This window comes from Macrobrachium nipponense, chromosome 42 (genome assembly GCF_015104395.2).
Source record: "Macrobrachium nipponense isolate FS-2020 chromosome 42, ASM1510439v2, whole genome shotgun sequence".
Classification (NCBI taxonomy): domain Eukaryota; kingdom Metazoa; phylum Arthropoda; class Malacostraca; order Decapoda; family Palaemonidae; genus Macrobrachium; species Macrobrachium nipponense.
In genome coordinates this window covers 49,955,778-49,976,071 of record NC_061103.1, presented here as the reverse complement: position 1 = coordinate 49,976,071, position 20,294 = coordinate 49,955,778, and the positions used below count along the sequence as shown (strand labels likewise).

The window sequence follows — 20,294 nt, the reverse complement described above, 5'->3', positions numbered from 1 at the left end:
GGAAACGAGAATATCTTAAGAAATGTGTAAGATATACTACACTGGAAGTTGGTTGGATTTTTTTCTCTTATTATTGAAACCAACATAACTGTGAACCGGAAAGGACAGGGGGGGGCGGGGGGGGGGGGACTGACCTGAGGCGAAGATAGTTTACAATAATAATTTACTACTACTATTATTATTATTATTATTATTATAATTATTATTATTATTATGTCGAATAAAATGGTAGGATTCAGCGAATTAATCTTATATATTATCTTTTTTATTTGTCTTATTGCTCGATCGCTTCTCCATTTCCGCGATACTCCTTAGTAATTAATATATTCATATTGGAAGAAATTTAAATGATGCTGAATGTGATATTTTATTTAGAACAGGATTTTGCTGTCAATACTGGTGTACAGGAATGGCGGTTTTCAGATCCATGTCAAGCAGGCTTTGTCGTCGGTGTTGGTATTATTTTATTTTTTATTTTTGTAAACAAGGTTTTATTGTCAAAAAAAATTCTGTATGTGGTCAGTTGCCGGCCTGTATGTGTATAATCCTTTAATTGTCTTGTCCCTGTTTCTGAGCAGTTGGACTTAGTCTTTTTGTAAACCTCTTAAATTGTATAGCTACTCCTGTTCTTTGGGAAGGTTACTAATTCTCCAGGTGTGTTGGGTTCTATATAGGCATACTACTTATTTCCTTTTGTAATCCCTATATGTCATTTATAGTACGACCCTTCCTTGTAGTATACGCATACTACTCATTTTCTTATGTAGTATAGCATACTACTCTTTTCTTAGGTTCTTAAGTAGTATATCAGTCTGCCAAGTAAAGGACGTTAAGTCGAAAGTTCTCTGAGCTTTCCACTGTTTCACTTTCTTTGTGGCTTATACCTATATATATATATATATATATATATATATATATATATATATATATATATATATATATCTAATAAAAGGAGCCCATAAAAACACCAAAATGTAGAGAGAAAAGTACTATATTTCAGAGACTGCTGTCTCTCTCTTCAGGTATATGAATGGGAAAAGTTTACAGAAAAGGTGGTATTTATACCAAGAGATTCGTCCACAAGTAAATACCACCTTTTCTGTAAACTTTTCTCATTCATATACCTGAGAGAGAGACAGCAGTCTCTGAAATATAGTACTTTTCTCTCTACATTTTGGTGTTTTTTATGGGCTCCTTTTATTAGATGGAATTCTGTTGTTACAGAACATTTTTACCAGTCATATATATATATATATATATATATATATATATATATATATATATATATATATATATGTGTGTGTGTGTGTGTGTGTGTGTTGTGTGTGTGTGTGTGTGGTGTGTGTGTGTGTGTGTGTGTGTGTAGCATTTAAGAACAACAAAAGAATGAAACGTATACTACTTATAAAGAACTCGCCCGACGATTCTAAAGGATATGTGTAGTATACCAGATTTCCAGTAATTCTTGTAATAACTTTTATATTGGTGAAAAAAAAAACAACATTGAGGAAGAGAATAGAAATAAAACAAAACTCTTTAACAGAGCAATTAGACCTCTCTCTTTTACGGACACTAAATTTAGCGTGCATCAGAAGTAAAAGAATAGAGGGTTGCTGAATCTTAAAATCTCTATATTTACTAAGCTGTGCTCAATAGAGATTGTTTTCTGAAGTTACAGTATTATTTCATTTTAGGACATCCCAGTTATCTTATTTTAGCGACTACTTCACGCATACAAGAGAACATATAAATTACGCATACGATATCTGTGTGTGTGTGCTATCTGCACTGGAGGCCGATAAAGTTCTTGTCGTTTATAATCAAGTCGTGACCGACCAGTTGCCAAAAGCATAATAATATGTTTATAATATCCCCCTCTTTTTTCATCATCTTCACAACCATATTTGAAGGGGGTTTGACATCAAATTGCGGGAATCTCTTGCCAGGTTTTTGTATATTAATTTTGTCAGCTATTCCGTACGGACGTCATTTAATTCTGTAAATGTCCCTTTTCTCTCAAGGGCCTTATTTGTCCACGAACCCGTAGTTGTCTGAAAAGAAGTTGGACTGAAAATCTGAACCAGTTCTACGTTTTCCTGTAATTGTTAAAATCCATGAGATGTTTGATTTCTGTAGAACTTCAAGAAATGATCGACATCGGTAGTACGTAGGGCATCTCTTGTTTCATAATAAAATAATATAATTCGTTGAGACTTGTTAGTGGGACCGATTTTATGTACTTCTTACGTTGATTTAATGGAGGTTTGCCGGTTGTATAAAGGAGGAAAACACTGAGTATTAACTGGTTTGGAATTCACGGGGTTTGTTACCAAGGCCTTGGTAGTGAACCAGTTTTCACGACAGACATGGGGGAAGTTGAAGGTCTGGCAATGTGGTAATTATGCCGTGTTCGAGATCGACAAACGAAAAAAAGAAAAAAAAATGGTAAACCAGAACAAATGCAAACCACCGATTGATCTGTGAAATTGCCCAGCAGGAAACAGAAATGTTATTCATCATATTTTCATCTTTTTTTATTGCCGAAACAGTAATACATTAGGAAATGCTGTATAGTTTGTGATAACTCGTAGGTAGTGGCTGCCCTGCTTGATTACTCGATTGAACTGCTGCCGAGAAATCGTGACATATTGCACTACAATTCCCATCCGCTTTGCGAGTCAGTTTCTGATGACAATTAGGTAGACTAATTCCTCAATAAAATTTAGGAAAATAGTAGTAAAACTGCCAGGGCTGCATTTTTTTAACGCACAACTAACGAGAAATGAACAAAAAATGAAGAATCTATGGAAAGTTTCGTATCACCTTTAGAGAGTGTACGCTGTAGTTCATTTGATGGCTTCTCATGAGAAATCTCTGGTCGTCTTTATTACAACAGTGAATTATCAATGAAAGTAAGTAAGAAATTATTAAACAGACATATAAATGTCATCGTATTACTGAAAAGAAGTCATCGGAGCCCAATTTTAATTGTAATATACCGCAAAATTAGCAAAAAAGGGTAATGTATGTAGCTGTGACGTCACATTTGTTTATCGAGAACCTTGGGCAGGGAGGATGGCGAGTGAGCTTGTGAGTAAGCGACTTATTTTGTCCAAATTTCGTGTGTTGTTGGCCACTTTAGGCGGTTTTATGTATTGTGAAAGTCTCGTGAGTATACCACGTGTGATCTGCACTGGCTGACGAGCTAGTTTTCATTTAGAATTGCGGCAAAAAATCTAGTTGAATAGGTATTGATGACGTCAGAAATCGAGTGAGTGAGAAAGAGAGAAACGAATCCCTCTCCGTCGCTCTCTTTCCTTGCGCTCTTTTTAGCAGCCTTTGGCCTCATCCTGTCCTTTGTCATGGTTTGCTTTCCTCGCGCACTTCGCGGCCGAGGCGTCCTCGTATGTGTGGCTGCCCTTTGGCCCCGGCCTGCCCTCAAGAACAGGAGAGACGGCGTGAAAATTCGAGGGATTTTTCTGTGGGTGGCTGTGGTCGATTGGGAGACAATTCCACCTGACCTTGACTGCTGCTGCTGGTGCTGGTGCTGGACGGTTGGTCCTCCTTCCTCCTCCTCCTCCTCCTCCACCTTCCCTCCTCCTCCTCCTCCTTCCTCTTCTTCGTCAGTCGTTGGTGTCGTCCCTGCATTTCAATTTCTCCCCCCTCCCCACTCCTTCCTTCCTTGCTTGCTCTTTGCTTACGCCGTCTCCTTCCCCACCTGCTTTTGCGATAGCGTGAACCTCCTCCTCCTCCTCCTCTCTTTCGTTCACGAGGTCACAAACGGGGTCAAGTCAAGATCAATACAGGTTGGATGACCTTGAGTTGCATCATTATTTTTTTCGGCGCTCGTCAATTAAAGTATTGGTTCCGCTTTTGGAAGGGGTCGGTCAGCGATCGCGTTTCGTTCAGGTCCAGGTGAAGAAGACTTCTTCGTCAGAAGGAGGAAGAAGATGCTTCCTCCTCCTCCTCCTCCTCCTCCTCCTCACCTGCTGCTTTAGGATCAATAGGCTGCCTACCTGGGCCTGAGGAGGAAGTTTGGCCTTATAATGAGAGGCCTCTTGTCTCTGTAGTGTTTTGTCATTTACCTCAAACCTGCTTTGCTGCTGGATTAAAGTTTTGTTTCTACCCTCCCCCCCCTCTTCCCCTACTGCTGGCACCTTTCCCTTTTGTCTTGAGTAATGTTACTACCTATTTTCAGCAGCTTTGTATTGTATAAATGATTTCATTCTTGACATTGTGAGGCAGTGTTCATTTCTCCACTGCTGGAGTTTTGACCGTTTTTTTTAGTGTAGTCGTTAATATGTGCCAGTGCCGAATTCATTGACACCTATCATTGTAATGAATGGTTTGGTGGACTTCTTTTTGCTTTGGAAGAGGAGGTGCTTACTTTTACTGGGCTTTTTTTTTATTTACCAGGTCTTCTAATAAGGGTAATTTTAAGTTGGCGTTCCGTTCCCAACGGGTCCCCCTTACCGTAGGATAGAGTTCAAAGGCAAATTACAGGTTAATTACAGCTGTGGAAAAAATTATTACTTTAAATTCTGGTTCAGGAGGTAAAATTCTATAGAAAAAAAAACTGCCATAGTCCACCACGCTGCGGAATACTGGCTTAGACCCATCGTAATAAGTTCTTAGCCTTTTCGGATCTTACCTAGATAGTGACCCCTGAGGGTTTTGGCCTGGTATCCATCCACCTTTGCAGTGTGTTTAGTACCACCCCACTGGGGATGACCGTAAAAACATAAACAAAAGACTGTCAATGTTATAAGGGTAGTGACCCCAAAGAAATAGTCCCAGATAACAACCCCCCAAAAACCCTTTGGTGGGGATCACTATCTGGGAAAGATCTGCCATTTCTCAATGTAACTGTTATTTGAGCATTATCTTGTAATCCTTTGCTGTCTCATGAGAACTGACTTGGCACAAACAATTTCAGTATTTTTATGTGAAAATGTGATGTAACTGCCCATGGTAAAACTATTGAACTATGGCTATGATAAATTTTAAGTGATACTAACAATTTTTTACGTTAATTTTATAAGTTATGCTAACAATTTTGATATCCATTTCCATGAAAAATGTAAAGTAACCAAATATTAATGAAAAAGGAGCCTCTCTGTAAGGAATCAGGCTTGTGGGATGGGGTCAAAGAACAAAAAGTGTGACAAACAGGGAGACACATTAACCTAATCTAACCTAGGACATTGGGTTCTCCTGACCCCTTCGGAATAGACACCCTTAAACTACTCCAAAGAAAATGCCTTCCTATTTTGGGTTGCCAATTTTGATATGGACAGATGTCAAAAAAGAAAAAGAAAAAATTTCACTTTACGGATAGGTAATATATAAAAGTACTAGATAAGACTGAAAATTATTTAGTGCATGTACATGTATTTGGTGAGAAATTATATTTTTGCAATGACCCTAGTATTTTGCATTTTAAATTGCAGTTGATATGCATAGTCATTAGCTAAACCTAGGCTATCAGACTTGAGATGAGCGGTGGGCAACCTTTTTCAGTGTCAGGAATACAAGATCTGCTCATGTGCAAGCAAATGTTGATGTGGAACTTGTTATTTAGTGTTTTTAAGTATATTGGTATGTATTGTTTTTGTTAGATATTGCCACTCCAGTTGCCACACATAAAGATGCCATTTTTAGCATCGGCAAGAGTAAGTAATTGTTTTATTGACAAACACAATAAAAGGATTAAAAAGAAATAGAACTTCAAAACAAAAATGAATAAGTGATAACAGGCAGCTGTGCTTGAAACAAAATAAAGACATTTGTTGGAGAAGCGAACATATCACAGTTAGTACGTACTCAGCTGAATGGTACTCTTTGAAACCACAGATAACTTACAAAGTAAAACAAGTCAAGGAACTAGGTTAACAGAAATTCCGATTGTCCAGGGTACACAACAGACAGGTTTGGCAAGAATTCATCAAACAAGACACAGTACTTTAATTTGGAGTATACTGTTGAATTTATTTTTACCTACCTTATGATTTGTTAGATGTTGAAATGGCTCTGTATTTAATTGTAGTTCATCTCTTAAGAATAGATGTGGCCATCCTACTTAGTAGTCCTACTCTAGATGACGTTGAGCCAGCTTGTAATACAATTCCTATTGAAAACCTGCTACAAATTATCTACAGTCAGACACCTACTTCATCACAATTGCAAACTATAATACACATCACTTTGGTATACATTTAGTGATGTATCATATGTCAGAATTCAGATGACCATGGATGTGGATTGGTATGTGTAGATGTCATACATGTTTTGTGGATTTGGATGTGATACATCTGTAATATGTACTTCAAGGAGGTTGGATTTATGTAGATGACCTGACCTCACAAACCCTTCACTAATCCATGAGGCCAGGTCAGTCAGCGAGCATTCCCAGAAAGATGGTCAAAAAGAAATTCAGAAAACGTTGGCGCTTATGAGAACAAATCAATTCCTCATCGTTTATTGTTATTTTCTTTTGTTCCTTCTTTTGTTTTCTTGCAATGAAGATACATCCACATTACAGGCAGTCCCCGGTTATCGGCAGGAGTTCTGTTCCAGGGGGTGTGCTGATAAGCGAAAACCGCTGTTAACTGGAACTCGGCGATTTATGTGATAACAGGTTATTGGTGCCATAAGCACGCTTATGGTGGGCCATAAGAACCCTTTTGGCGCCTTATGCTGCCGATAACTGGAACTTGGCCCGTTTGGCGCGATTTATTATAAATCGCCGATATTATGGTGCTAGACAAGCCCCTTAAAACCAGAATGCTGATAACCAAGTCCGCCGATAATTGGGGACTGCCAGTATGTGCTTATTTGCTGATTTTTTTTCAAAGAGCAGTTACTTTATTTTCAAATTATTTTCCTGACTAAATGTTTTTGGATGATAGTTTTATATAAGTAACTTACCAAGTAATTACATTGATATAAGTCCACTTATAGGGCATCTTTAAATTGAAAATTTTGCTGTAATGCTTCAATACCTTGTGTAGGCGACTACCCCTACCGCTAGCGGGAGAATAGGAACGATGGTAAGCAGAAAATTCAGTTCTGCTCCTGCCATCATGGGTTAAACACCTGTGATGGTGGTAGCATAATGGTTCATTTTCCGGTAGTTTAACTGGCTTTCAGTGGTGTGCATCCCACTGGAGTGCTTATTTAGTAACCTTCTTGGAATCTCAAGATAGTTTCTTTCTTGTTTTGTTATTATTGAGTTGATTCGTCAACTAAGCTTTTGTTTATTGCGCGCCAGTGATAATGGTCAGCTCAAAATGTAATTCTTGTAGTTACGACTTAACTTTATGCTAAATTTTACATTATTTTGTTTACCAGGATTACTTGTGAATCCTTAGTACATATATAGTTTTACCTCATTATTATTAATTTCTCTGAGTGTTTTCCAAGTATAATACATACTTGAAAACTGTTTATGGCTTTTAAGTGATATTTGAAAGTTTCATCATTTTTTTAGGCTAAAAGTTAGATTACTTCTGCTCTGGAGAATAAATCTTGTATCCTAAGTTAGCCAGAATTTTACAATGTTGATGTTTACAGATACTAGTAGGCTATTCAAAACGTTGAATTGCCTTAAAAGTAATTCATGAATGTTTGTCATTCTTAGTAGACTTCTTTGAGCTGCCAATATAGTTTTGTCCTGAAAAGTAATTCTGGTATCTTAGGCCAAAATGTTTACATCGATGATGTTTTCATTAGGGATGCACCAATACCAAATTTTTGGCCGATAACGATACCAACTTTTAAAGCCAATGCCGATATCGATACCTGTTACCTTCATCTTACTGTTATTTAGGAGAATATATTGTATATTGTTACTAAAATCATTCTTGTTCTCTGGTTATCCTATAGTATTGACGGCTCAGAAGTTGATAGGGTTATATAAACTGCATGTGTCTAATTCCAAGCTTCAGCCGTAGCAGTACAGTAACTCATTGCACCATTATACCATACCTGTACTGCACATGTTAAAATAGTACCCAACTCCATCAGAAGGACAATGACTCATTGCTGATAGATAGACACAACCAGAGTTAATTAAAATTAGAAATACAATAAAAAATTATTAAATACTTTACAGTATCAAGATAACATCTGTTTTTAAAAAGTAAACAATGAACCTTTATACAATGATATGCCTATATAGTTAGTAATGCCTTGATATACAAGCAGTCCAACATACAAATTTTTTGAGGTATGAGCTGCGACTTGGTCCATATTTTTGTCAGAAATACAAGTGGAATTCCGTAATATGAGTGACAAGAGTCGTGCTTCTGGAGGCTGCGCGCACAGGTCCAGCATCAGCACAACCAGCACTTTTTAATGATACTTGTTTGTTACATTGACTTAACATTTTAAAGGGAAGGCAAAAGCAAACCCATCTTCTAGTTAAATATGTATACATATGGGGCAGTTTATTCACCCCCATTATCATCAGCAAGCTATAAAAAACACATCTCGTCACGAGTAACAGGCTTCCATAGAAGTCCTTTCACCTTACGCTTTCCTGTTGAATTAAAGTACTACTCTGCCCGAGCATTCATCCATTCAAACAATTTGTCAATTACATCACCACAAAAAAGGAGAAAAAATGCACCACGTAAGCAGGTGAAATCTGGTGTGTAAGCAGGAATCCTATTACCACCCTCCATGTCACAAGATGGATCAGTTATGAACCGCCAGCCTTCATCGACAAGAGGTTCAATGTCTTCGAAACACTCTTTGTCACTGTCAACCTCTAAGAAATTATCACTATAATCATCATCTGATAGATTTGGCAGGTACTCAGACCCTGACTCTGAAACACTATCATCTGACATGATACTGAAAAAAAAGAACATAAAATAACTGCAATCAAAAGGGAAAAAGGTTTAGAATTCAAATCTACATGGTTTACGGACAAAATCGTCATCATCCTTCCCAAATAATAGCCTGAGGCGCACTGGCATATGTTGGCCAGTACCCCTCCTAATATCCCATATGAAAATGACGTCACGACGTCCATCGGAGGCTCATTGGTTAGAATGAATTGTGGGTGGAGCTTCAGCACCTCTCTCGTACACAATACTGTGTCTGGAAACCATCCAAGCTGAAGAAAACGCTTTGCTTTTCGAGGAGGGATGAAAGACGTACACGCGTACGTCCCGGTCTTTTATTACTGTACTGTAAAAGACGTACATGTGTACGTCCCAGTGCTGAAGGGGTTAATGGTGGTTTTTGCCCATCAGCAACCCTCCGAGAACGGAACCCCTGCCAATAACTGGGGACTTCCTGAATTAAAATAGGCCATTATAAGCATTTTTAGAGGGGGTTTCGTATTTGCAGATTTTTGGTATCCGTAGGTGGGTTTGATGTGCATACTCCATGAATACTGAGGGATGACTGTAGTGAAACAATCACCAACTCCTCCACTTAATTTCTTAATAAAAACTTGAGATAAAAAAACCAGGAATTTGTGGATATTTCTCAATGAAAAATACTGGGAATGTGCGAATTTTCCGCGAATAATTGCAAAGAACAATACTACGATAATCAATGACAATTATCGTTTATATGACTGCAATGTTCGGAGAAGTTATTTACTACCAAAATGGTAATGACTTTTGAATTAAACTTTATTGTTATCCTCAGTGTTATTACTACCAAAATTACACTACCATTAAAATTTCTGAAAGGTTTCCAAACAATAAACATTTCTGTGAATGCAACCGTATAACTGGATGTTTACATTTTGTTTGCCTGTTACTGAGAGTTAAAGGTTGATTTCATTGGTATGGAATTATTCCTTGAATAGGCTATTTATTATAAAGATATCCCAATAATATTTGATGAAAATGGTTTTATTACCTTTATTTTTAACATGAATCTTTTTATGCACGTAGATGGTTATTGCACTGCGGCCGAGGCTTGGCCTATCGATAAACATCATTAAGCAACATGTAGAAATTAGCGATGCTGTGATTCATACCCATGATGTAGAGTGAGAAGCAGTACCTGGTTTTCCTCACTTGTTCCCCCAACCTCCTGGGGTTTCACTGGGAGGTGTGAGTTGGACAGGAGGGACTCCAATGAGGGTTCTTGTTGGAGTCCTGTTGGATCGACCAGGACATTTGCTAGGGTGGTGCAGGAACGACCTCAGGTTTGGTGAGGCTCTCCCTTCGTCAGTGAGAGTAGATCGGAAGGATCACAGTATCCTGGAAGGACTTGAGGGTCCTTTGCCTCGGGATGCGGACACCCCCGAGATACAATGGATGTTTTCTGACGTCATAGCTCAATGATCTAAGGGACAGGACCACGGCCTCTTCTGTGGACTGTCCTTCCTGACTGGAGTCCTTTTTGGGGTCTGAAGAAGGAACCCAGGGCTTCGATAGGGTTGCCGTGGTCTTCACTTGCCGACAGAGTTCTCGATCAAGTTTATATGAAGAACTTGTTCCTCACTTCAATTCTCGAATCAACTTACTGGAAGTCAAGATCAGTGTTCTCCTCCCACTATCTGCAAGATTTGGAGACCGTTTATATTAAGTAATTGCATTACGTTGGACCCTATGGCCATGGCTGGCATGATATTGGGTGATGAAGGATAGGGAGTAACTCTTTTAGTTCCCTATCCCCTTTCCTTGTTTTAGGATGTTTAGTTTTGGGAAGCCTGGTGGTATTTTGAGCCAGGAGTACCCACTAGATGTTGGTTATTCTGGTTGGGTATTGGTTTGATATTGTTGTTTGGTGTGGTAAAATTATTTCTGGCATCTGTTTAATTGTAATATCCTGTTGGCCTTTGTCTCAGTCTGCTTATGAGGCTAAAGAGTGTTACCAACATTTTCTTAGACTGTGCAGCATTGCCAACCATCAGTGTGTTTTTTTCTTCAGATTTTTTGAATTCACTGTAGTAAGTTTCTTAGGTCCTCAGGGTTTGGCTGTGTCTGGATAATTTCAGTGTCTGGAGAATGTTGATGTATGGATATGTCCACTTGGCTAATTGAGGGATTATTGTATAAGTATACAGGCAGTCCCCGGTTATTTGGCAGACTTGGTTAACTAGCACCATAAAATCAACGATTTATGACGCCATAACGTGCCTAGTTCCAGTTATCAGCACCGTAAGGTGCAGATGATATACTTATGGTGCCATAACATACCTAATAGAGGCCCCATTAAGGGGGCTGGCCGGCTAATGCCCTTTTTTAAGGACAGGACTTTGATATTCATACCACTTAATAAGGTGACTTGGGACATCTCCAAACCGCATATGATTTCAGCCTCTGACCTTTGGTTTTGTGACGCCAGGGTGATTTATCCCAAAAATAACCATTTTTCAAATTCTATCTCCTCCCTTGATATTTAATATTAAGTCCTGGGATTACTACCTTATATAGACCTGATGTAGACCTCCAATCGAATGGAGTTTTTTTTTCTAAAAGTCATTTTTTTGCTAGATATGAATTTTTCAATATGGTAAAAAAATAAACCCTATAAATTAGGAGAAAGAATTTATAAAAAAATACGAAACAAAAATTGGAAAAAAGGGCACTATTTGATTGTTCTATAATGTCTTTCTGAGTTATATACCAAATTCCAATGTTATAGCTTTAAAACTAAGTGAGCAGATAGATTTTGAAGGTCAATAAGTATAGTTTTGAGATACGGGCGTTCAAAGTTTTCCTTCGTATTTCTATAAAGACAATGTTAATAAATAATGATTATTATGAATGTATATTTCTTTTTTGTGTATTAATAAACCAAAACTATTTTATTTATCATAATTTAATCATAAATGATGATCCCTTTGCTCATATATCGCAGCCTGGGGCACTGCTTGAGGCAAGATGGGGCACTCCTTCCTACGCAATTCTCTCTCTCCCCTTCACTAACTCGGCTTATTACAGCGAATTTTCTTCTTCTGTACGTTAGCGAGATGTTTTCCTTGTATTTTCCTCTTTGGCATGATGAAATTCTTGCCCGAAACAAAGATAAATGCCAAATTCTTGCCCGAAACAAAGATAAACAAACGTAAATGCAAGAGAATGTCAAGAGGTGAAACTCGAAGGCGTATTCTTTTTTTACAAAGACAATTTAATAAATCATGATTATTATGAATTTCATATTCCATTTTGGGTATTAAAAAACCAAAACTTTGTTATTTATCATAAATGAAGATCTCTTTGCTCAAAGATCGTAGCCTTGGGCACAGTGTGACGTGTGCTGTCAAGCAAGACGGGGACGTTACTAAGCAACCCTCCCCTCTCTCTTCACTAACTACGCATATATTATGATATTCTGTAATAATACTTGAGCGATTTTTCTTCGTCTGTATGTTAGCGAGATGTTTTCCTTGTCTTTTCCTCATTGGCATGATGAAATTCTTGCCGAAACATACATAAACATACGTAAAGGCAGGCGAATGTCAGAGGTGAAATGGAACGTGTAGACTACTTGAAGTCTGTGATTGCACTAAATCAGGACTGGACTTGGTAGCTGAGCCTGAAGTCTCCTTCTCGACTCGGGGAATGTCTACAGATGCCATTTCTCCCAATTTCTTTGACAATAATTATCAAAATTTACGATAATAGAAGAAATATTGCATTTTCTTGTACGGATCAATGTTTTAGGCTTATTGAGTTACGTTAACTAATTACCCTGTAACTACGAAAGTAAGAGGAATTTTGACGAAATATTTCGTATACGTATTCTCAATTGCGATATGAAGCTCCATGAATTTTTTCATGACTTTGCATTTTTCGCCCTATACCACCATATATAGGGGTTCCGGCCGGCCCCCTTAACCATACATCGCATAAATCACTGAGTTTCTGTTATTGGTGTTTTTTTTTTGCTTACCAGCACCCCCAGATAACTGGGGACTGCCTGTATATTAAGAAGACATTTTCCCTCTGTATCATACATACTAAAATGTAAACTTCTTAGCATGTATAGTTTCTGAGTTAACCTTTTAAACCTCATTAATAAAATTTTTTTTTTAACAAAACCAAGGAAGAGATAAAGTTTATATCATTCTGAATAATGTAATGTTACACTGTAAAGTAAACAACTTTTTTTTTTTAGCCACATTTTTGTGTTTTACATTTTATGGGCTGAAATCTGCCTTGGAATACCACTGTCAGAAAATTTAAATTGAATTAATGTTTCTCCAGCATAATGTTGACAGACACTGCAGGCGTCATCCTTGTGAGGGTGGATGATGATTAAACACTTGCACACTCACGACCAATGTTTTCCTGTTTGGGCCTCACTTCAGGAAACATTGTGCACTTACTTGGGCCCAACCTTTTCTCTCTCTCTTATATTTGTATTGACCTTGTACTATGTTTAATACAATACAAAAATGTAGTGTTACACACTTTAGTATGTGAACATGTGTAGTACTACTGGTTTAATGCACATGTACAGTATGCAGTCTCTCTCTCTCTCTCTCTCTCTCTCTCTCTCTCACAACTATGAAATATATGGTAAATGTGCATACCTAGATGGATATGGGGATGATTGCAGAGATCTGCATCCAAAAATATGCAAAAACCTAAAAGAAGGAAAAGGATGTAAGTTTGACAAAAAATGCAAATATATGCACCCTGTAGCCATGAATCATAATCAAATAAATAACCAACCAAGTAATAAAATCCAAAATAAGAAAGAAACAAATAAAGAGAGAAATCAAGAATATCAGGTAAAAGAGACACAAACAAACCACCAAATGAGATATGCAGAGATGTCAGCAAAAAATTTCAATGCATCAGCTCCAAATTCTACTCAGGGATAATAACTGTATTTATTATGCAAGAGGATATTGCAGAAACGGAGAAAATTGCAGATTCAGACACAAAATGAATAATTATGATGAAGGAAGATCAAATATTATGGAAAAGTTGGATTTTTTAATGTCAGAATTTCTGGAAATGAAAAAAAGAACAACATACCAGAACAGGAAAGAGACATGGGAAAATCCTTATTACTACCAATATTAAATGAAGGAGAAAACACGCAAACCATCATAGTGATGAATGCGCAGGGTTTAGTTACGAGTAACTCAAAAAGAAAAATAGAGTACTTAGAAGAACTAACCCAAATTGAAAGAAAATAGATATAATGAATATAAGTGAAACCTGGTATTCCCAAGAGACTGGGAATGATGATCAAATAAAAGGGTTCCAAACTTATAGATCAGATAGAAAAAATAGGAATCAAGGGGGAACCGCAATATATGGGAAAGACAAAAAACAAGGAAAAATATATGAGAAATATAGTAACTCAGAATGTGAACTAATAGCGGTAGAATTTGAATCTGAAAAATTAATGAACATAGTAATATATAGACCTCCTAATACTAAAGAGTTTGACTTAATAATTGAAAAATTGGATGATATATGTAGAAATCACAAGGACTGGACTATTCTCCTATCTGGTGACTTCAACTTTCCTTTCGTAGAATGGAAAGAACGAATAGGAGATTGTGGATGTACTTATACATATAAAAAAGAGAGTAATAGTAGTGCAGAAGATAAGAGGCAATTCGAAAAGCTATTGGATATGCTACTAGAATACAACATTCAACAAATAAATCACCTGCCAACAAGAAAGGAAAATACTTTAGACCTAGTAGTTTGTGAACGAGGTGAATTATGTTAAAGAAATAATAGTTTATAATGCGAGTATTTCAGACCATAATGTCATAGAATTAACAGTTCATTCCAAAGCAAGTGAAAACAGAGATAAGCAAGAAATGAAAAAGTGGGAAGGATATGGAAAATACAACTTCTACAGTAAAATATAAAATGGTCAGAAATAAATGAAGAATTAAACAAAGATTGGGATAACATTTTCGTAAGCGATGACATAAGGGTAAATACGGAGATATTATATAAAATATTAGAGAAAATAGTGGATAAATATATACCGAAGAAGAAAAGTAAACATCATTCATGCATACCAAGAGACAGAAGGATCTTGTTCCAGAAAATCAGAAAGTGGAAAAAAGGTCTTGCAAAAGAAAAAAATGCATGGAAAGTTATAGAACTAAAAAGTAAGATAGAAAATGCAGAACAAAAGATTATACAATCAAAAGAAAATGAAAAACGGGAATTGGAAGAAAAAACCCTATTAAATATCAAGCAAAACCCCAAACTATTATACTCATATGCGAAGAAGATGAATAAAAGAAGAATAGAAATAGGCCCTCTGAGAATTGAAGGGAGATTAACGAATGAAAAAAAGGAAATTTGCAACATACTGGCAGAACGATATAAGAGAGAATTCACCCCTAGAATAGATAATGAAGATAATGATATAGAAGTAAGGGACGAAAATAGTGAATATCTAGCTGACATAGAAATTAATGAAGCTGATATTGTGCAGGCAATTAATGAAATTAAAAATGGAGCTGCTGCAGGGCCTGATGGAATCCCTGCTATTTTGTTAAAGAAAGTAGTTCATTCTATCGCAAAGCCACTTGCAATATTATTAAGACAAAGTGTAGATACAGGCAAGATTTATGATGAGCACAAATTAGCATATATCACCCCTACTTTCAAAAGTGGATCAAGACTTGAGGCAAGTAATTATAGGCCTGTGAGTCTAACATCACATATTATGAAAGTGTATGAAAGGGTAATGAAGAAAAATATTATGAAACATTTAATAAAAAATAATTTGTTTAATATAGGACAACACGGTTTCGTACCCGGAAAAAGTACACAAACCCAACTGTTAGTCCACCGTGAGAATATTCAAAAATATGAAAAGCGGAAATGAAACAGATGTGGTTTATCTAGACTTTGCAAAAGCTTTTGACAAAGTAGACCATAATATATTAGCAAAGAAAATTAGAAAACACAATATCGTAGATAAAATAGGAAGATGGTTAAAAGAATTTTTACACAACAGAAAACAGATAGTTATTGCAAACGATGAGAAATCGGATGAAACCAAGGTAATATCCGGTGTGCCACAAGGTACGGTGTTAGCTGCAATACTGTTTGTTATTATGATTGAAGACATAGACAGTAATGTTAAGGATTCGGTAGTGAGTAGTTTCGCTGATGACACAAGAATAAGTAGAGAAATTACTTGTGATGAAGATAGGAACGCTCTACAAAGAGACCTTAACAAAGTATATGATTGGGCAGAGGAAAATAGGATGGTATTTAACTCTGATAAATTTGAATCAATAAATTTATGGAGACAGAGAAGGAAAGCTATATGCATATAGGGGACCTAATAATGAGACAATCACAAATAAGGAAGCAGTTAAAGACCTTGGTGTGATGATGAATAGGAACATGTTATGCAATGATCAAATAGCAATTCTTTTGGCAAAATGTAAAGCAAAAATGGGAATGTTGTTACGGCACTTCAAAACAAGAAAAGCTGAACACATGATTATGCTTTATAAAACATATGTTCGTAGTCCACTTGAATATTGCAATATGATATGGTACCCACACTATCAAAAGGATATTGCACAAATAGAGAGTGTACAAAGGTCCTTTACAGCTAGAATAGAAGAAGTTAAGGACCTTGACTACTGGGAAAGACTACAATCATTAAAATTATATAGTCTAGAAAGGAGAAGAGAACGCTACATGATAATTCAGGCATGGAAACAGATAGAAGGAATAACAGAAAATATCATGGAACTAAAAATATCAGAAAGAGCAAGCAGAGGTAGATTAATAGTGCCCAAAACAATACCAGGAAAAATAAGGAAAGCACACAGGACATTAATCCACTACGCACCAGCATCGATAATGCAGCGTCTATTCAATGCGTTGCCAGCTCATCTGAGGAATATATCAGGAGTGAGCGTAGATGTGTTTAAGAATAAGCTCGACAAATATCTAAACTGCATCCCAGACCATCCAAGATTGGAAGATGCAAAATATACCGGAAGATGTACTAGCAACTCTCTGGTAGACATTAGAGGTGCCTCACACTGAGGGACCTGGGGCAACCCGAACGAACTGTAAGGTCTGTAAGGTAAGGTAAGGTCTGGGGTTAGATATATTTAAAAAAAAATTCTGTATTCAGAATTATACATCTTTTAAGCATAAGTAGATACAGGTACATACTACTACTCATATTGTTAGAAGAAATTCACCTTGCAGATTATATATGTGAATTCAAGTGATAAGTAAATCAATACTTTAAATGAATGATAATTACAAAAGAATGGTTGGGATAGGCTATTAGTACACATAATTTGTGTGTGTGCTGTACTACCTATAAGCCTTGGGAGTTAGCCTCGGTAAACCCTGTCATGCAGGATAAATGCCAGAGTTTGTTACTAAGCAGATTTCATTGCTTACCAGACCTGCCAAGCCTTTTGTTAAGTGAGTTGACATTGTATGAAGATGCGAGTGAAGACGGTATATGCTTGCAATAAATTTACTAAGTAAAAGCTTGACTTCATTTTATATTGTTATTGTTTTTATTATTATTGGAAGGAAGAAGACCCTCTTTCAAACATGTCTTGTTGAAAAGGACGGCTACGTTACTGAGATTGATTTTGTATTTAGTTTTCTCAATTTTTCTTATAATTTGCCTTTCCTGCACTTCAGTATTGGTCTGTAGTTGGCCAATATTCATATTTTGGTGAATATAAATTATTATTATTATTTGCGGGGCAGTATTTATAGTGGCTTGGACCTAGAGTTGCATTCTCATTGGTTGGGCCGGTCTTGGGCGAAGTCGAGGATCTCGCCTCAAAGGTCTCGGGGATTCTCTCGTGCGAGCGCCACAGTAGTGTGCCTGGGGATCAACTTCAGGAATTCCGTCTGTAGCAGGAATCCTATCATCCTGTGGGGGCTCCTATTCATGTGAAACAAGCCCACAGGAGCCATTGACTTGAAATTCAAGCTTCCAAAGATTATGGCATTCATCAGGAAGTCAGAGAAGATAAAGGAAAATACAGAAAGAAGCGATCTTAATTATTAACCCTTGTGATCTGATGACGCTTAGCACATCGTCAAATTTTTCTCCGTAAGTGCACAGATGACACACCGGCCGCATCATATTTAAGTTATTTTTGGGAAAAATTCACGGAACAAAGAAAGCGTCGGTCATCGAAAATGTAGTTGATGCCATTGGGTTGACAGATGATGAATCTTGAAGAACACGCTAACCCGACACCACTATCTTATTTAGCTACAAAACAAAACATCAACATAAGTAGGTTGGAAATTCTGAAAATTGCACTCCATAAAAGATTAGCATTTTTTAATCAATTACAGGTCATTCGCAAACACATTTATAGCAAAATTATTGGCTTCAACATGAAACATCAAACATTTCTACACAATTTAGGCATAAAACAAACTTCCCAAACCTAATTATTATATTTTTCATTATTATTTCCAAAAAAGATTAAGATTTTAAAAAAAATTTCACATTCATCACATCATTTTTATTATTTCTAAGCCTCGTAAAGATGTTCAGATTGCTTTAGGAAATAATTCAATCATTTGCTGACCATAACACTAACCAGAAGTGTATATCAGTTACGGTTTGGACACACCGAATTTTAACAAAAAACTTTATCGTGCGCGTGTTCTTTTCAGCCCGGGGGAAAAGTCGTGTGGCTTACACCCTTATATTTTCGGCCTGTGTGCGAGAGGGTTAAAATGAAAAAATCTATTAATAAATTATGAGATATAGATAGTACTATAAATGAAATACGTAAAATGCAAGGAAGATGGAATTAGGGTAGTCGTGCATTACATCTTTGCTTGATCTGTTGAAGTTCCAATCGCGTGACATCTTCAGGGAGACTTACTTTAAACAGCCATTTCTGTATGCATGAATAAGAATTTGGATTATTGCACGGTGATTATTTGGGTGAGAGACTCTCGTATCAGCTTTGGTAGTAGGGAATGTTGTTCTTGAACTTCTGTTGCTGGTGATGATGATGGCATCTGTGGGACATGTTCTGATTCTCATTTAAAAATTGGGTGTCGTTTTATACTTCTTACATATTAGATGTCAAAACTTTAATTTGAAGTGATGTTTCTGGGTAGGCTATCCCCCCCCCCCCCCCCCCACCCCCCCCCCCCTTCAAGCCTCAGTGCAATGGCCACCAATATACGTGAAGATTTGCGTTAGGAAATAAACTGATAATAGAGGTCATGAAACCATTTTATACTCTATTATTGGCATGTTTGAGGAATAATTCCATATTAGTGAAATCGGCTTTTCTTGGTGCAAGACCAGCTAACACAATGTAAACATCAAGTTTTGGTTGGGCTCACCTCTTGCAAGTGCATGACATCACTGGAGGGCTCACAAAGTTCAAGTCAGGAGTACTGCAGGTGGTGCTGGGAGGTAATCAGAAGGACATTGGGATCATACAGATGATGAGTAACACATCTTCCTGTCATGATGAGGCCTGATAAAATGAAATCTTAGATTTGGTGTCTGAGACTTTCAACTTTGATTCTGCCTTATAAATTAGCTTATGCTAATTAGACTAAAGTGCACTTCTTCTGTTTTAAAGACCCCCTTCATACTGTTGAAGATTAGGAAATTTATTTTTTTTAGTAGTACTTCTTCAGGTTCTGAGAATAGTAGCCCTCCTCCTTCTCTGTTTAAAGGAACTTCCCAAGTGGGCTGGTCAGTGTGCTCCTCTTGTGGTGCTAGGCAGTTAAGTTTATAAGTGAAAGTAACCTCTTGTCTGTGGGTGTTGAGTACTCAATCCTCTTTTTTTTGAGTGCCTTGGACATCTCTTATCTTGCTGGAAGTGTCATTTAGTTGCACTCTGCATTGTAGCCATGTCAGTGTCTCTAGATGGAAACACTCAAGCTTCGTCAGTTCACACATGCAAGTCCACTTGTTTCTTAATATGAGAGATTCATCGAGTACATAAAAGGTCTGGATTTTTAATCCCAACAACCTGTAAACATTTAGTTTCAAGGTCCTAAGGTTTGGTAGCAAAGAACAAGAAATAGATGCGAACTTAGCTTTTTAGGGGGAATTTCTGCGGGTGACTTGCCTAAGCATGCTGGGTATGGTTGCAGTATTGTCAGACCTTTTCCAGCTACAGTTATCATACCCACCTGTTAGGAAGACAGTGGTTTGCTGCTGTATCACCTTTGGGTCAGGACCAACCATGCCACCTACCTATACACATGTAGTAGTCAAATTTGTTTGAGCTCGTGGCAATAATGTTGCTAGAGTATCGGAAAAACGAACCTTCTGGGATGTTTGCCGTGACCTCTAGGTAAATCTTAAGTGCTTGAACAGGGCATAATGTTTTCTCTGCT

General features: G+C 37.1%; 1 protein-coding gene across 1 annotated transcript in view; it reads left to right on the top strand.

The window, feature by feature from the left end:
- The first annotated feature begins 2,950 nt into the window (after window positions 1-2,950).
- LOC135213200 (uncharacterized protein DDB_G0288805-like) overlaps window positions 2,951-20,294 on the top strand; it is a 110,490-nt gene continuing 93,146 nt past the window's right edge. The window contains exon 1 of the mRNA XM_064247173.1: window positions 2,951-3,090. Coding sequence (XP_064103243.1) covers window positions 3,076-3,090 — 15 coding nt within the window. The 5' untranslated portion in view covers window positions 2,951-3,075. The remainder of the gene's footprint in view (window positions 3,091-20,294) is intronic.